The sequence below is a fragment of the Phasianus colchicus genome, chromosome 4 (assembly GCF_987193195.1).
Source record: "Phasianus colchicus chromosome 4, bPhaCol1.hap1.1, whole genome shotgun sequence".
In the NCBI taxonomy this organism is placed as follows: Eukaryota; Metazoa; Chordata; class Aves; order Galliformes; family Phasianidae; genus Phasianus; species Phasianus colchicus.
The window spans coordinates 44,251,943-44,265,695 of NC_143439.1; the positions used below are offsets into that span (position 1 = coordinate 44,251,943).

The 13,753-nt window shown below is 39.2% G+C and overlaps 1 protein-coding gene across 1 annotated transcript; it reads left to right on the forward strand.

Annotated features, from left to right (window-relative positions):
- Positions 1-3,480: 3,480 nt before the first annotated feature.
- On the forward strand, positions 3,481-13,018 carry LOC116225948 (general transcription factor IIE subunit 1-like). The gene is made up of 5 exons (XM_031588667.2): positions 3,481-4,006; positions 7,591-8,052; positions 9,355-9,556; positions 10,089-10,315; positions 10,691-13,018. The coding sequence occupies exons 2-5, from the start codon at positions 7,602-7,604 to the stop codon at positions 11,080-11,082; spliced, it is 1,272 nt and encodes a 423-aa protein (XP_031444527.2). The 5' UTR covers positions 3,481-4,006; positions 7,591-7,601; the 3' UTR covers positions 11,083-13,018.
- Positions 13,019-13,753: the final 735 nt, after the last annotated feature.

The window sequence follows — 13,753 nt, forward strand, 5'->3', positions numbered from 1 at the left end:
TGCTTTTGTTATGCCCCTTGTGCAAGAGAATTCACATTTCCACACTGGAAATTGCTTTATAATTGCAGGTGCATAGCTAAATCCCATGGATATCTATCCAGAGCCTAAATACGTGTCTGCTGTTGACAAAAATATTAAAAGCTATTAAAAAAAGGAAGCAAATGTGCCATACTTTATCTGCCTTGATGTCAACAGTGATTAATGTTATTAATTGCTTATTGATTTAATCTTCACCTCTTGATGTTGAAAGCGCTTGCTCTAAAGGTTATCTCAAGCCAGAGAAGTTACATTTGTTTATTATAAGTAGAGACATTTTGTTTTTAGCATAAGTTTACTGCCTCTCCCTTGCTCAGCTGCCCTACCTGCTGTCATGAAAGCTAAGGCCATTTCACTGAAGAAAGAAAAAAAAATTGTTTTTTTTTTTTAATAGAAAATGCACAGATCTGTTTCTTCATATTCAAGTACTGTACATTTATAGTTGAGGTACCTCACAACCACAGAAAGCACTATCTGATTCTTCAGCTTGTTTTTCCCCAGGTTAGTAATCAACCATTTGTATTTTTTTCCTTTTAAGTTTAATTCTTTATAAGTTTAAATAAGGTTCTAGTTTATTTGCTTGAATTTCTGCTTCTGTTTGAGGAAAAGCACATATTTCATTCAAGCAGTACAAGAGAGTCACACAGCTTTCTTTGGCTCTGCTGTGCTTAGACACAAAACTCCAGAGCAGTGCCCACAGACATCAAGAAAGTACTTGCAAGGAAAGAGTAAGACTAAATAGGAGTTGAATTGCAGAAAGCAGGCACGATGAGGAGGACATTGACAGAGCAGCAGAGAACCTCTAAGCAAGCGCCACAACCCACTTCATTCTCCTTCACAGCACATGGACACCTGCCTGCCCTTCACAGCTCCTCAGACCACTGCTGGGGGGAAAAAGAAGCAGACCCAAACAAAACAAAAAGCTCAGAACCTTGGTTTTCAATTTAGTGGTGACAGCAGGCAAATTACCTGTTTATGCTGAGGATCAGCAGCTGTTCTGGTTTTGCGGGACCAGAATCATGGTTGAAAAAGGTACACCAAATCTCTCCAAGCAGCAAAACCTCCCATCCTTTGCACTAGAAGAACAAGATTAGCCAGAAAGAATGCTCAAAGCAGTGGCAGAAACCACAACTTGTCTTAGAAAGAAGTCTCCACATAATAATGCCTTTTATAAAAAGCTTCCTGTAACTGTTACAACTGTCTGGAAACACAACATGCAAATCGACCAAATACTGTGATCAAGAAGCAAGCAGACCACTCAGCTGATTCCTCTTAGCCTGCCTACTGGTTTTTCAGAGCATCGTATCTCATTCTGTGAAAGATTATAAAGGTCTTTTGTAGCTCAATCTGCTCCCAAACACCATTACTTAAAAGAGACAAAATTAATTCTAAAGGAGTTGCTTTGTTTGCATCCTGAGTACCTGGAGCTCTGTCCTCAGGCCATTTTCTGCACTACAGTGAATCAGATATGATTACATTAACTGTAATGTATATAATACCATTTCAGTCTAACTTGTTTTGCAAAGTTTGTTCTTTGAGCTCAAGCTTTATGTGTGAGCAGTGGAAGAGTCCCAGTAGTAATGCCCGCCTCTGATGAGTATGTTATACTTAACGTAACTCCACATAATACATTAAGTCTGCTTTGAGTTTCCCATTTTTAAAGTTCTGTCATTCTCTTAATTTTGCTAAGCTTTCTCCGTTAGGCTAATACCCAGTGCAAAAAATAAAAATTAAAAAAAAAAATCACCAATCAAAATTCCTCATACCTCATATGTAGCATAAGCCTCTATCTTCCTGGATGTGGGGATGATTACAATGTATGCTACTCTGAGAAGAATCAAAAGTTGATTTAGTTTGATACCAGCACGCCTTTAGGGACTGTGGATTCAATAATTCATTAATAAGGGGAGAGCACCTTAAGAAAACCAGTAAGAAAATGAACCATCTCGAGGCAGGGTTTGGTTGGTTCACACACACACTGTGTTAAACATTAACACCTGGTGTGTTGTCTAAGCAGAGACTTATGGGACAGCAAGGAAGGAGAGAGGCAATGGTGCAATTAACAACTGCATGCATGGGACAGCAGGTATATATGATCTCTTAGCATCTTAGTGTTTTGTCATTTCACAGCACTTGAAGGTACAGGCTAGAGATTTTGTTTTATAAACTAAGGGAGAGTCAAGTACCAGCTCTCATGAAGGATATAGAATGGAGCAGAACGCCAGAAGAAGGCAGAATAGCAGTTGGTGGCCCAAGAGAAGAAAAGCAACCTGTAAAGCTCATGTTTGACCAAGGTATATATCACAACCGCCTGCAAAGCCAGGTGCACCAACCACAGGGAAAACGTACTGCATTTACTCCATGGGGATCCTGCTCCACAAAGCAGCAGCTCTTTGCTTTTCTCATTCAACTTCTGATGATGCTCTTTATTTCTCCCACCTCAGACTGCTCAACTGACAACCTGCCATGTTTTCCTCAAGTAGCCCCAAGCACAGCACAATGCCAGAGCCATTCTACACAAATGTCACAACTGTGTAAACAGGCCTAAAACAAAACCAAACAACTTTGCCTATCTGTGTCTCAAGCTCCTGCTTTCAGTAATGTCTTCGTTGCACAACAACTTAATAGCTCAAATCCTGCTTCCCACGGTCCTCAGTGCCAGAACTACAGGCACTCAGAAACACTCAAATCACATTTTTTTATTACTAACTTGCTTACAATCTTTGCTCCTTCTCTGAGTGTGCACGCAACAGGGGACATAGCAGAATCCCACCACCATACAGGCACAGGGCTGAGCAGTGCCCCTGCTGTGCACACTTACCTCTACTATATGCAGGCTGATGTCCTTACTCAGCAAGCCTTCCTTATCAGCCACAGCATGCCCAGGTGCTTGTGATTTCCTATTTCTGAGAGCAGCGCTACCAGCTAAACCATGGCACTCCTGAATTTAGAAAGCTGTTTTATGTCTTCATGCCATGTTTCCACACCTCCACGCACAGGCTGAGGACAGCCACATGAATGAAACTTAGGTTACAGAGCACTTTCCCTGTTGAAAACACTTAGCAAGGAAACCACAGGTATTACTCATTATAAACCTTTCCCACAGACAAAACACAACAAGTACCATCATGCAGTTTTGCACCTTTGCATGTTCTAATGGAACATCTTAACAAAGGAGTGTGTTCAAGAACCACAGTATGAAAAAACATACACCTGCTCAACTGTTCTAAATTTTAAATTTAACACACAGTACCACACATCATGTAACACAAGGTTCCAGCCTCCATTGCACAGATACATGATTGGAGATCAAATTGATGATTACAGTCCTAAGAGTGTCTGGCAGCCTTATTTTAGTGTTTGTTTTAAACATGGTTTTCTCAACCATAGAAGGAAATAAAAGTATAACTTTATCTTCTTGAGAAAAAATACAGTGAAAAAATATTTTTCATTTCCTTTGAAGACACCAGAAGCCACCTAAAATAGAACATGCCAAAACCACAAAAGCTAAACATATGTATTCTATTTTTTTTCTGAATATTTTCAATGAAAGCTCCTAAGCACAAATTATGTAAATTATCCAGGCTATGTTTTTGTTTTGCAACAACAAAAATGAGTTAATTATCATGTTACCTGTAGTCTTGTAAAGTCATGCTAATGAAAACACTAATCAGAGATTGCACTCGCTTAAAATTTTTGTCCTGATCTGTTGTAGGTACTTAGCATTGAGCAATCAGATTTGTAACTTTATTGTGATGCAATGTGTATGAGAGTGAATTCATTCAGTTCCTAATGAAATGTGATCTGGGAACTCTTGCTCCACCTGGGAGATAATTGGGGCTGATCACACAGAAGGGTGTAGGAAAAGGCTAGGAAATACTTAAGCTCGTTTTGCAGCTACTTTGAGCTCTTAGGAAATGAATGATTCTTGTATAGCAGCAGCCTGGAGATTTCTGCATATACAAAGGAGGTAATGATAAAAGTTTTTAACTTAGTTGCAAATAATGTGATTATATTAATTTTAACAAAAGACTACTTTAATAAATCTTTCTCCTTCAGAGCTTTTGAAGTAAAAGTCTGATTAAAAGAAAAAAAATGCATAGCTTGTCTGCTCAGACAGTTTCAAGTAGAAGGTTAACTAAGCAAGTGGCTGTAGATCAGCCTTGTACAACCTGCTATGTGTGATGTCTGTGAACTTGAAATGCTACTTTTGATAACTGCTTGTTAACACAGCAAGCAATTCTGTGCAGGTTTTCCAAAACAAAGGATGGTCTGAAAGATAGTTCCTCTTCTTGCTTATGGCAAAAACAAAGTGGTGTATTTTCTCTTATGAAGCTATAATAGCTCCACAAACAGAAGAGCTGCTCCTGCATCTAAAATAACAAAGTGGTCAAAAAAAAAAAGTAGATCCCACCCTCATGAAAGTGCTTCAAAAGTGCCTAACAGTAGAAATTAGGCCATGATTTCAAAGGTATCTGTCAATATGTGCTACCAACTGAAAAAAAAATTACTTCCCAATGATCCATACAAGTAGCAAAATACCTGTCTCTTATTGGAGTGTGACTGCAGCTCAGCTCTGGAGCAGATTCCTGCTTAAGCCCTTCTATCTCTGCAGCAAAGCTTCTCCTTTCCTTGATAAGGGTCATCTCAATTTCTTCTCAATGGAGATCTGCTGCCTGCAGACATCAGTTCTTAAAAACCAGCAGTTTCTCCTGAACTTTGAGCCTCTAGGCTTGGCAATTGGAAGGTGAGGAGGTTTATCAATGGGGACTGGAGACCGTGACCTCAGATATAGCAAAGAGCTGGAGATAATGTTGGGTTTTATTTTCCATGCCTGCTATTTATTCAGTGGAAATTCAGCTATGCTTGTTAAAAGAAAGCCATTGCTTTCTATGTTTGACCAAAAGTTTGAATACCTAAATTTCTACTGCAAACTGACAGTATATTTATGTGGTGGTGTTGGGTTTTTTTTTATCAGTATTTTTGCAGAATATATTCACAGTATTTATATTACGGGTGATGGATAATGGCTTTTGTTGTGGAAGTGCTGAGTTTTTTTGGTTTGGTTGATTTGGTATTGGGAGTGTTGGAAATTGTGGTTTTTTTCCTTTTTTTTTTTTCTTGAATAATTTTCATGGTTGTAAGACTCTGGACTTGAAGTGCTATTAACATTAAGGTGTTTGGAAACACTTCGGTGCAATTCAAATCTCTGCATTTTTTGCAAGTACATAATACAGGTCTGGGATAAGGAAACATAAGAATTCATAGGCCAGCAAACCCCAAGTTTACAATGCAGGTCTGACATATTCTCTAATGAGATTATCTCCTTATCCTGTTCCTTTGGAAATTATTTTATATATATTAGCCCAGACTAATGCCTCTGCAGGGCACCACAGGAGATCAGATCCCAATCAGGTGCTGAGGCTGCACTTCTGCTCTTTGTTGGGGCTGGTCCTTATTATTACAAAAATACCTGATGACCCCTTTCTGTAGGGAGCATAATGAAGGTCCCAGTGCCTCCTGTCAGTGGATTAGCCAGAAAGGACAAGGCTCAGTGCTCTCCAGAGCCTGAGGATGCTCAAAGTCATGTTCCTGATCTTTGAAGTTGATACTGGGACACTGTCCCTCCTTCCTGTTGAACAAAAGCCACTGCACAGAAACAAATTCCAAATCTGAGGTCAGAAAGAGAGAGAAATAAATCATCAGCGTAAGTTAGTATATTCTTTGGTGGAAGAAATCTGTTTTCCTGTACTCCAGAAATCATTTTCTGCTCAAGCATTTGAGGAGTTTTAACACCAGAGAGCAGATGTGGAAGTCCAGCAAATCAGAAAATGTAAGCTATCTGGTATATTAGCAGCTTCTGTGCTGTTTGCAGCTTCTCAGATATACTTTATACGAAGATTATTTCTTCTGCATACATTTATCCTGACTTTAAAAGGAAAACATGAAAGCCTACTCAGCTGTAAGAGCAAAGAGACCTTGCTGCAGGTGGTGAAATGAAAATTGCCAGCTGAGTGCAGCTGATCGAGTGGCTTGAGGTCAGCTGCTGTACTCAGGCCTGTATGTTTTCTAAATGAAGCAGTGACTTGAGTTTTCCAAGGATAGGGGTGGATATGGAATTACAGTCAAAGTACTTGGCTAGAGGCTATTCCTGCCCCAGTGCAGACACCTGCACAAATGTACACAGACGGTGTTATGCTAAGGCTTGACTAGCAGCTAGAATTGGATTTCATTCTGGGAGACTCAGTTCAATAAAAGTTCAAGGACCTGTGCTTTCCTACCTGGGAAAGGGATTATCTGTCCAGTCCTATCAGCTACATTGAGCCAGTGAGTTAGATGGATGGTTTGGCTGAGCCTTTTCAGAGGATGAGGACAAAGAAGAAGGGAAAGCAGAACTGGAGAGGAGGAAAAAAAAAATAAGTTGCTTCTTTTTTGAGGTTTTCATGAAAAATCTTAGAAACACTGTTCTTACAGTCTGTGGACCATTGGTGGAATTGACACTCTGAAAGTCTCCTTACTAGCATTCAGATTAATTCTTCTGGAGCACACCAAATTAATTTAAGTTGTATGAAACCTCTGGAGGCCATCTGGTCCAACTCATGTTTCATTAAACCACAAAGCCAGGTCAGGCCCTTACCCTGTTGAAGCCCAGACAGTCTCCTCCCTGAACAGCCTAATGCAGTGCTCCCTGTTCTTCCTGTGGGAGATTTAGGTCAGGGTAGTGCCATTTCTTTCTGGGTTTCTAGCCTTAGACTACCAGGATTATACTTGATTTAGTGACAAGACAGTGCTCTCCCTAATGTAAATTTAATTATAGCTTTTGTTTTTAACTATGATTTCTGTTGAAGGGTAACTGCAAGCTCTACGTAGTGATGCACAGTCACCTGGGATTGAGCAAGGTGCCCCTCAGCAGTGGATGTCAGTACAAGTGCTGGCAACTTACTACATGCTACAATGTGCTGTCCCACCCCCCCAACTACCTTCTGATGCACTGGATCAAGTAGGCTGTCCTAACACTGTGCTGAGTGAGGGCAGTGCCAGGCAAAATGGAACATCCTTTTCTAGGCCTTTGCTTGACCCTCGCAACCAGCAAGGGAAAAAACAAACAAACAAAAACAAAAAACCAAAACATAATAAGCAATGCACTAAGGCACTCAAATACCCATTGTAGCTTTGTCACACAGGGAGATAGAACCACATCTATTTTATGTCGTTATGAATTAAACTATAGATTTTCCACTTGGCTTGCATCCTGAGCTGTAACTTTCATGGCTGGCCATGAGTGAAAACGAGTACTTCAGGCATGCCTAGACATGAAGATACTGTCTTCTGTAACCTATTTTCCTAGATGTCCTCTTGTGTTAAAAACTCACAGAATCTATGAATACTACAGTTGTAATCTGAATACCTAATCTTTGTCTATTGATACCACCCCATCCATAGGTGCAGATTAAGGATTTTATATTAATTTATTCAGAGAAGACTTGCTGAAGAGCAAATGACAGTGAACAAAAAGGCTTACCATAACTTGTGCAACACTTCTTTCTCTGACAGCGGTACAACTCATGATGGAAGAGCAAAACATTACCACAGAAGTCCCAGCAGCCCTAAAGCGCCTGGCCAAATACATAGCGAGGGGTTTCTATGGAGTAGAGTACTCCCTGGCTGTGGATGTACTGACCCGCTACCCCTGTGTGAAAGAGGATGACTTGTTACAGCTGCTCAAGTACGAACGCAAACAGCTGCGCACTGTTCTCAACACACTCAAGGCAGACAAGTTTGTGAAGCTGCGTATGCGAGTTGAAACAGGGCCTAATGGGAAGAGCACAAGGCACAACTACTATTACATCAATTATAAGGTGCTGGTGGATGTGATAAAATACAAACTGGACCATGTGCGGAGGAAGATAGAAGCAGATGAGCGAGATTCAACTAGCAGGTCCTCCTTTAAATGTCCATCTTGTTCTAGCACATACACAGACCTGGAGGTCAATCAACTCTTTGATGTATTTACAGGTGTGTTTAATCGTTTATTTGATTTTTATCTTGAAGAATAACTGTGATAACATTAAATCTTTGCAAGGAAAGCATATTTGTTAGGATTTACTTGTTTGTTGATGGGACAAGAGCCCTGGACAGGAGAAGAAGCTGGGAAATGAGGGTAAAAGCTCTCTTTGTAGAATAAGCCAAACGAGAGAAAATAATCCTGAGTGTAAGAGCCAGAGTTGGGAACCAGATTTAGGCTTCACCTTGCTAGGAATCAGACACTCTACCTGGGTTAAGACTACTCATCTGTCTTTAGTCCCATTTTCTCGTATGGAAATGAATATATGTTTATGTTACTCTACTCTGAATTTAAGTTTATCTTTGTGTCTTTGATGTTTCTGATGGAAGAGTTGTACAAGATGGATAAAGCAGTTTACAGTCACCTACTGTAATAACCACCACAAAGACTGTCAGCAGAGGAGAGGTGTTCTGCCAGTCCTATACTAGAAACAGAGAAGTTCAGGCTCCTCATACGGCAATGTGACACATCCATAGCAGAAGTGGCATCAGAATCCAGGGGTTTCTCTTCCCTGAAATCAAAATAACTAGAGAGCACTTGTTCAAAAGGAGGTAAAATGCAATATATTATTCTAATTGCAGCTATAATGCTAACATGTGGGTCATGGCACCTTGAAAGGATGCCAAAGCCAGTGAGAATGACCAACACTTATAGTGACTAACTTGAAATTTCAAAGGTGAAGTTAGCATGCTGTCATTTGGCAAATTATCGCTTTGTTCTCATCCTAGAGACTATGATGTGCTACTGAAATGCAAAGATGAAGGTGGGTGATTATTTCATTTAGACACAAATGTAGGATTTAGTTTATGTTTTAATGCAGTCTTTCTTGAACTGTGAAACTTTGAACTAAAACCAGCAGATGCTCTTTATGCTTGCAAATGTCTTTTCATATGCTTGTGAACTTAGAAAAAGATCAGAAAAGGAGGAAAAAAAATCACCTTAGTATCTAATGCTACTCCACATCTAACCAACCTAAGCTTTCCCCCCCAGTATGGGTACTTCTGTCTCGTACAACTAGCATTAGAATACAGTCTTTCTCCTCCTCTTCCCACACCCCTCCACACACCACCCCCAAGAGAAACCCTTTTATTTAGAACTCGAATTCCTTTGGATGAAATGAACAAATGCAAAAACTTTACTAAAGTTTAGAGTATTTTGGAAACTATCCAGGTAGGATTTCTCAACAAGAAACTACTGCTTATCTGTTGTACTCTATGAACATGAGATTTTTTTCTATTTTGATAATGTTGCAGAGACTTTCCGATGTACTTACTGCAATACTGAAGTAGAGGAAGATGCCTCAGCACTGCCTAAGCAAGATGCTCGAACCTTGCTAGCAAAATTCAATGAGCAGATGGAACCTATCTTTGTGCTACTGCGTGAGACAGAAGATACTGTTCTGCCATACGACTTGTTGGAACCTCAGCCAACAGCAATCCCAGGGATATCGGAAAGGTATAAATATAACTCCTATCTCCTAATACTACAAGCTTCTCCAACAACTTTCCAGTTGTACCATCTTTGAAATACCTAATCTAGAGGCTGCTTTGACTGTACATAATGAGAAACTCCTTATTGAAGAAGCCTGTATTATTTATGGCATTCTAAATTGTTATAAATTTACATCTTTAATTTTGTTACTTTATTTAAGGAGTTATATTCTAGACTTCTCCTTTGGCAAATATAGTTCACAGCCTTTTCCGTGATAAAGTAATCTTACTCTATGGGTATCTTTTATCTAGAGATGTGTTACTAAAGAAATTATGCAAAAAAAATCAGTGGTTCAGAATCACTTGCCTTTGTTATGAGGTAAGGGAGAATGAAAATTATTTAAAACTAGAGAGAACATGTTAAAGCTAGGCAACTAATAGGCTTGATTCTTGGGGTTTGTTTGTTTGTTTGTTTTCTTTTTTGTTGGTTGGTTTGAATGGAAAGTGAGGGTCTTGCTTGTATTTAATCTGTCCAAAATGGATAACATTTCATTTAGCTTCGACCAGAAGGTATGTTCAAGCATGCTGGAACCCTGCAGTAGACCTGAAAAATGGGCCACCAAACATTCCTCTTTTGGCAATACATATACTCAAAACTTAATTATTGATGTCCAAGATTCTGAGCGCAAGAAGAAAAAGAAAGAAAAAGAAACTAAAGAGCAACCTATCTGGATGTCAGAGAGCACTGTGGAAGGAGCAACAACATCTACCATCAATAATGCTGGTAAGTTTTGAGCACTGACAAATAGTTTAGCAGCTTTATTACAATTAAATGTGGTTCTCCTATTGAAAATGATGTGAAATCGGTTCATAATATACAATAGTCCTCCAATTCTGGTCTAACGACTATCAAAACTTAGTTTCTGAAAATTATTCCTTAGACTCTTTTAGATGATAATCCTAAAGCCAGAAGCAGAGTACCATGTCCTGAAATGTTCTGGCTCGAACCAGGCAGTAACACTGGTATTGACTTCTAAAGCGGAAAGTTCTTCAAAATGCCTGCATTTTAGAAAATGCTAAACAAAGTAGGAAAAAATATTTCATTTACATAGTATCTGGTAACTAAAACTATTCATAGTTCTAATGTATCGTGTGCTAGGAACAAATGCTTCTGAAGAAGCAGAAGAAGCTGTTAAAGAAACTGTCACTGAGGATGAAATCATCAAGACTCTTCTCATCCATGAATCCATGAAGTCATTGTCCAGCACGGACTATGCCCCTGCTGTCAAAAGCAAATTACCTGAATCAGACAGTGACACTGAGTCTGAAAATGCCAAACACGCAAGTACAGTAACAACAAAATTAGCAGGCAGCGAGTTTGAACAAGAGGAAGAGCAAGAATCACTAGATCCTATTTTAATGGTAGCTGCTCAGCCTTACACATATGGTGAAATTAGTGAAAATCCAGAGCTTGTGTCTCTCATGACAAATGAAGAGAGAGAAGCTTATATAAAAGTTGGACAAGAAATGTTCCAGTCTGTGTTTGAGTAAATACTATTGCACTGAATATACATGCCTGTAGAGAATGGGTAAAGTTTTCGTTTGGATTAAGGCAAGGTTAGCTTGATCATTTAACTCAGGTTCTTAAATTTATCACTGAGTTATGTTTTGTTTGGATGCCTTCTCTTAGCAAGAAATATTAACTGTAGGAGGTAACTACAGTTCAAAACACTAGCACTGCAGAAAAAGAGCCCAAAGTTACTATAGGTTTTCTGTTATTTTAGTGCTTAGATTTTTTGTGAATGCTTTAATCAGTAATTCTGCAGCATAAATAATTCCAAAATGCAACTGAATATTGTGATCTGATTAAAATGAAGTTTCAAAAGCAATGTCATAATCTGTTTAAAAAAAAAAAAATCAGTCAATGTACCTGTATGGGAACTGTTGATCACAGCCTGAACCTCTGATTGACCACTTGAGGCAAGCAATGAGTCAGCTGCAAGAGTATGGGTGAAGGCAATTCACCTGTGCTACCAGAAGGGGTGGAGCCTGGCTCCACCTCTCCTAGATTACATTTATATACTGACTGACACTGACAAAGGATCTCTTTCTGGAGAGCCTGTAACATCTGTGAACATTTTTCATTTATTATCTTTCCACCACTATAATCCTACTTAGCCAAACCTCTGTACTTATTGATTGTACACCTCTGTACACCTATTGATTGTACAGTTCCTTCCTCCTAGAATTTGCAAAAGTGAGTCAAATTCTAATAAGGTTTGGTTTCACTCTGTATCAGTACGTTCTCCTACATATTGGCTTGCAGGTCATTCATATGCAGTAGTAATACATTAGAGCAATTTCCCTCAGTTTGAAGAGTTGCTACTAAATTTTGTTAGCAATAGAAGAAAAATCAGTTCTGGTATGTTAACTTTCATCTTAAAAATTACAAAATGGAAAAAAAAAACCTAAAAATGCTTTTCACTTCTTGCTCCATACAGCTATTCCTAAGGGGGATAACAGCACAATGAAACTCAGAACTGTGAACAGTTTCAAAAAACGTCTGTTCCCATTTCACTGTTATTTCCTTACAGAAGGCTGTACAGCAGGCATGAGCTGCAAGACAGCCATTTAGCCCCAGCAATTGCCTTTTGTGCTTTTTTTTTCCTCAAGATGCCTATAATAGGTAGTGTACTGTAATATTCATTTTAGTCCAGATTGCTATGCAAGGAGTTTATCAAGCTGAAATTTCCATTCATACTCTTCTGCACTTGTTTTGAGATTCTTTCTAATACTACTGGAAAGAAAGACATTCTACTTGACTGGGAACTACATAAGAGTAGAAGTATGGATATCAGAGTATAAGGTAGTACAGCTTAATTCCTTTGGCAAATATACTATTTTAGCAAGGAATAATTAAAGTAGAATATGAGAGTGCATCTGAAGTAGAGGAACCTGTTTGAACATCAGGAAATACTTCCTCTCTCTGATGGTGACCAAGTGCTGTTTCCCTATAGGTTGTAATGTCTCCTGTGTTCTAGATTTCAAAGTTGTCTGGATGAGGTCCTACACAACAGGCTCCAGGTGGCCCTGCTTGAGCAAAAGGGTTGGATAAGGTCATCACCAAAGATACCTTCCAACCTCATTTATTCTAGGATTCTGTGAAGAGAGAATGTGTGAACAAAGGAATATCAAAGGTAGATGGATTAGTAGGAAGAGAATTTGACTTAAAGTGTCAGAGGTAGAAGAATGGCAGAGGCTTCACTCTTGTCACAGAGTAACTTGCACAGAAGGACCAGGGTTGAAAGGGACCTCAAGGATCATGAATCTCCAACCCCCCCTGCCACATGCAAGGCCACCAACCTCCACATTCAATACTAGACCAGGCTGTCCAGGGCCCCATCCAGTCCGGCCTTGAACACCTCCAGGGACGGGGCATCCACAGCCTCTCCTGGCAGTCTGTTCTAGCACCTCACCACTCTCTCTGTAAAGAATTTCCCTCTGATCCTAACTCATCTACTATTGAAAGTTTTCTTCAATAGTGGATGAGTTACTCTGTGACAAGTTTCACGTTTGAAAACAGTGAACGTCAATTCTTCCTATCATCAACTTTATTTTCACAACCAAAAACAACTCATTTCCTTCCATGGATTTTGAAACAGAACATTTAATCCTGAAGTTGCAGCTAAAGACTTCACCTACACTGTGCACTATCAGCTTTCCTTATTGCTCCTGAAGCTGTTAGGGCAAGCCCCTCTACAAGGAGCTATCCTGACTACAAGGTCTTTTATTGTAAAGACCCTGAAAGATTGTTCCCTGCTATGCCCCCTGCAGCAGTATCATAATTCTCTATGCATTATGGCATACACTGATTATTATTTAACCAATCCATCTAGACATCCTTTCTTAGTTTTTACATCTATTATAGTTGATCACCCTTCCTGGAGGATAATTTTCTGCTTCAACATCAATTATAATTGCAATTTTATCTAATGTTGCCAAGCATTGCCTCATTTTCCAAAGTTACAATGGATTTTATGCACACTTTCTCAATTGCAATTTGATTTCTCATCAAAGCAAAGCCAGTGGCCCACCTGTACTACCCCTTTGTCTCAAGTGTTCATAATCTTCACAGAATCCAATCACAGTTTTTGCTCAAAATTTCATCACTAGAGCAGGGCAAATCCATCAAAATGTATTATTCATAAGTAGCATTATTAAA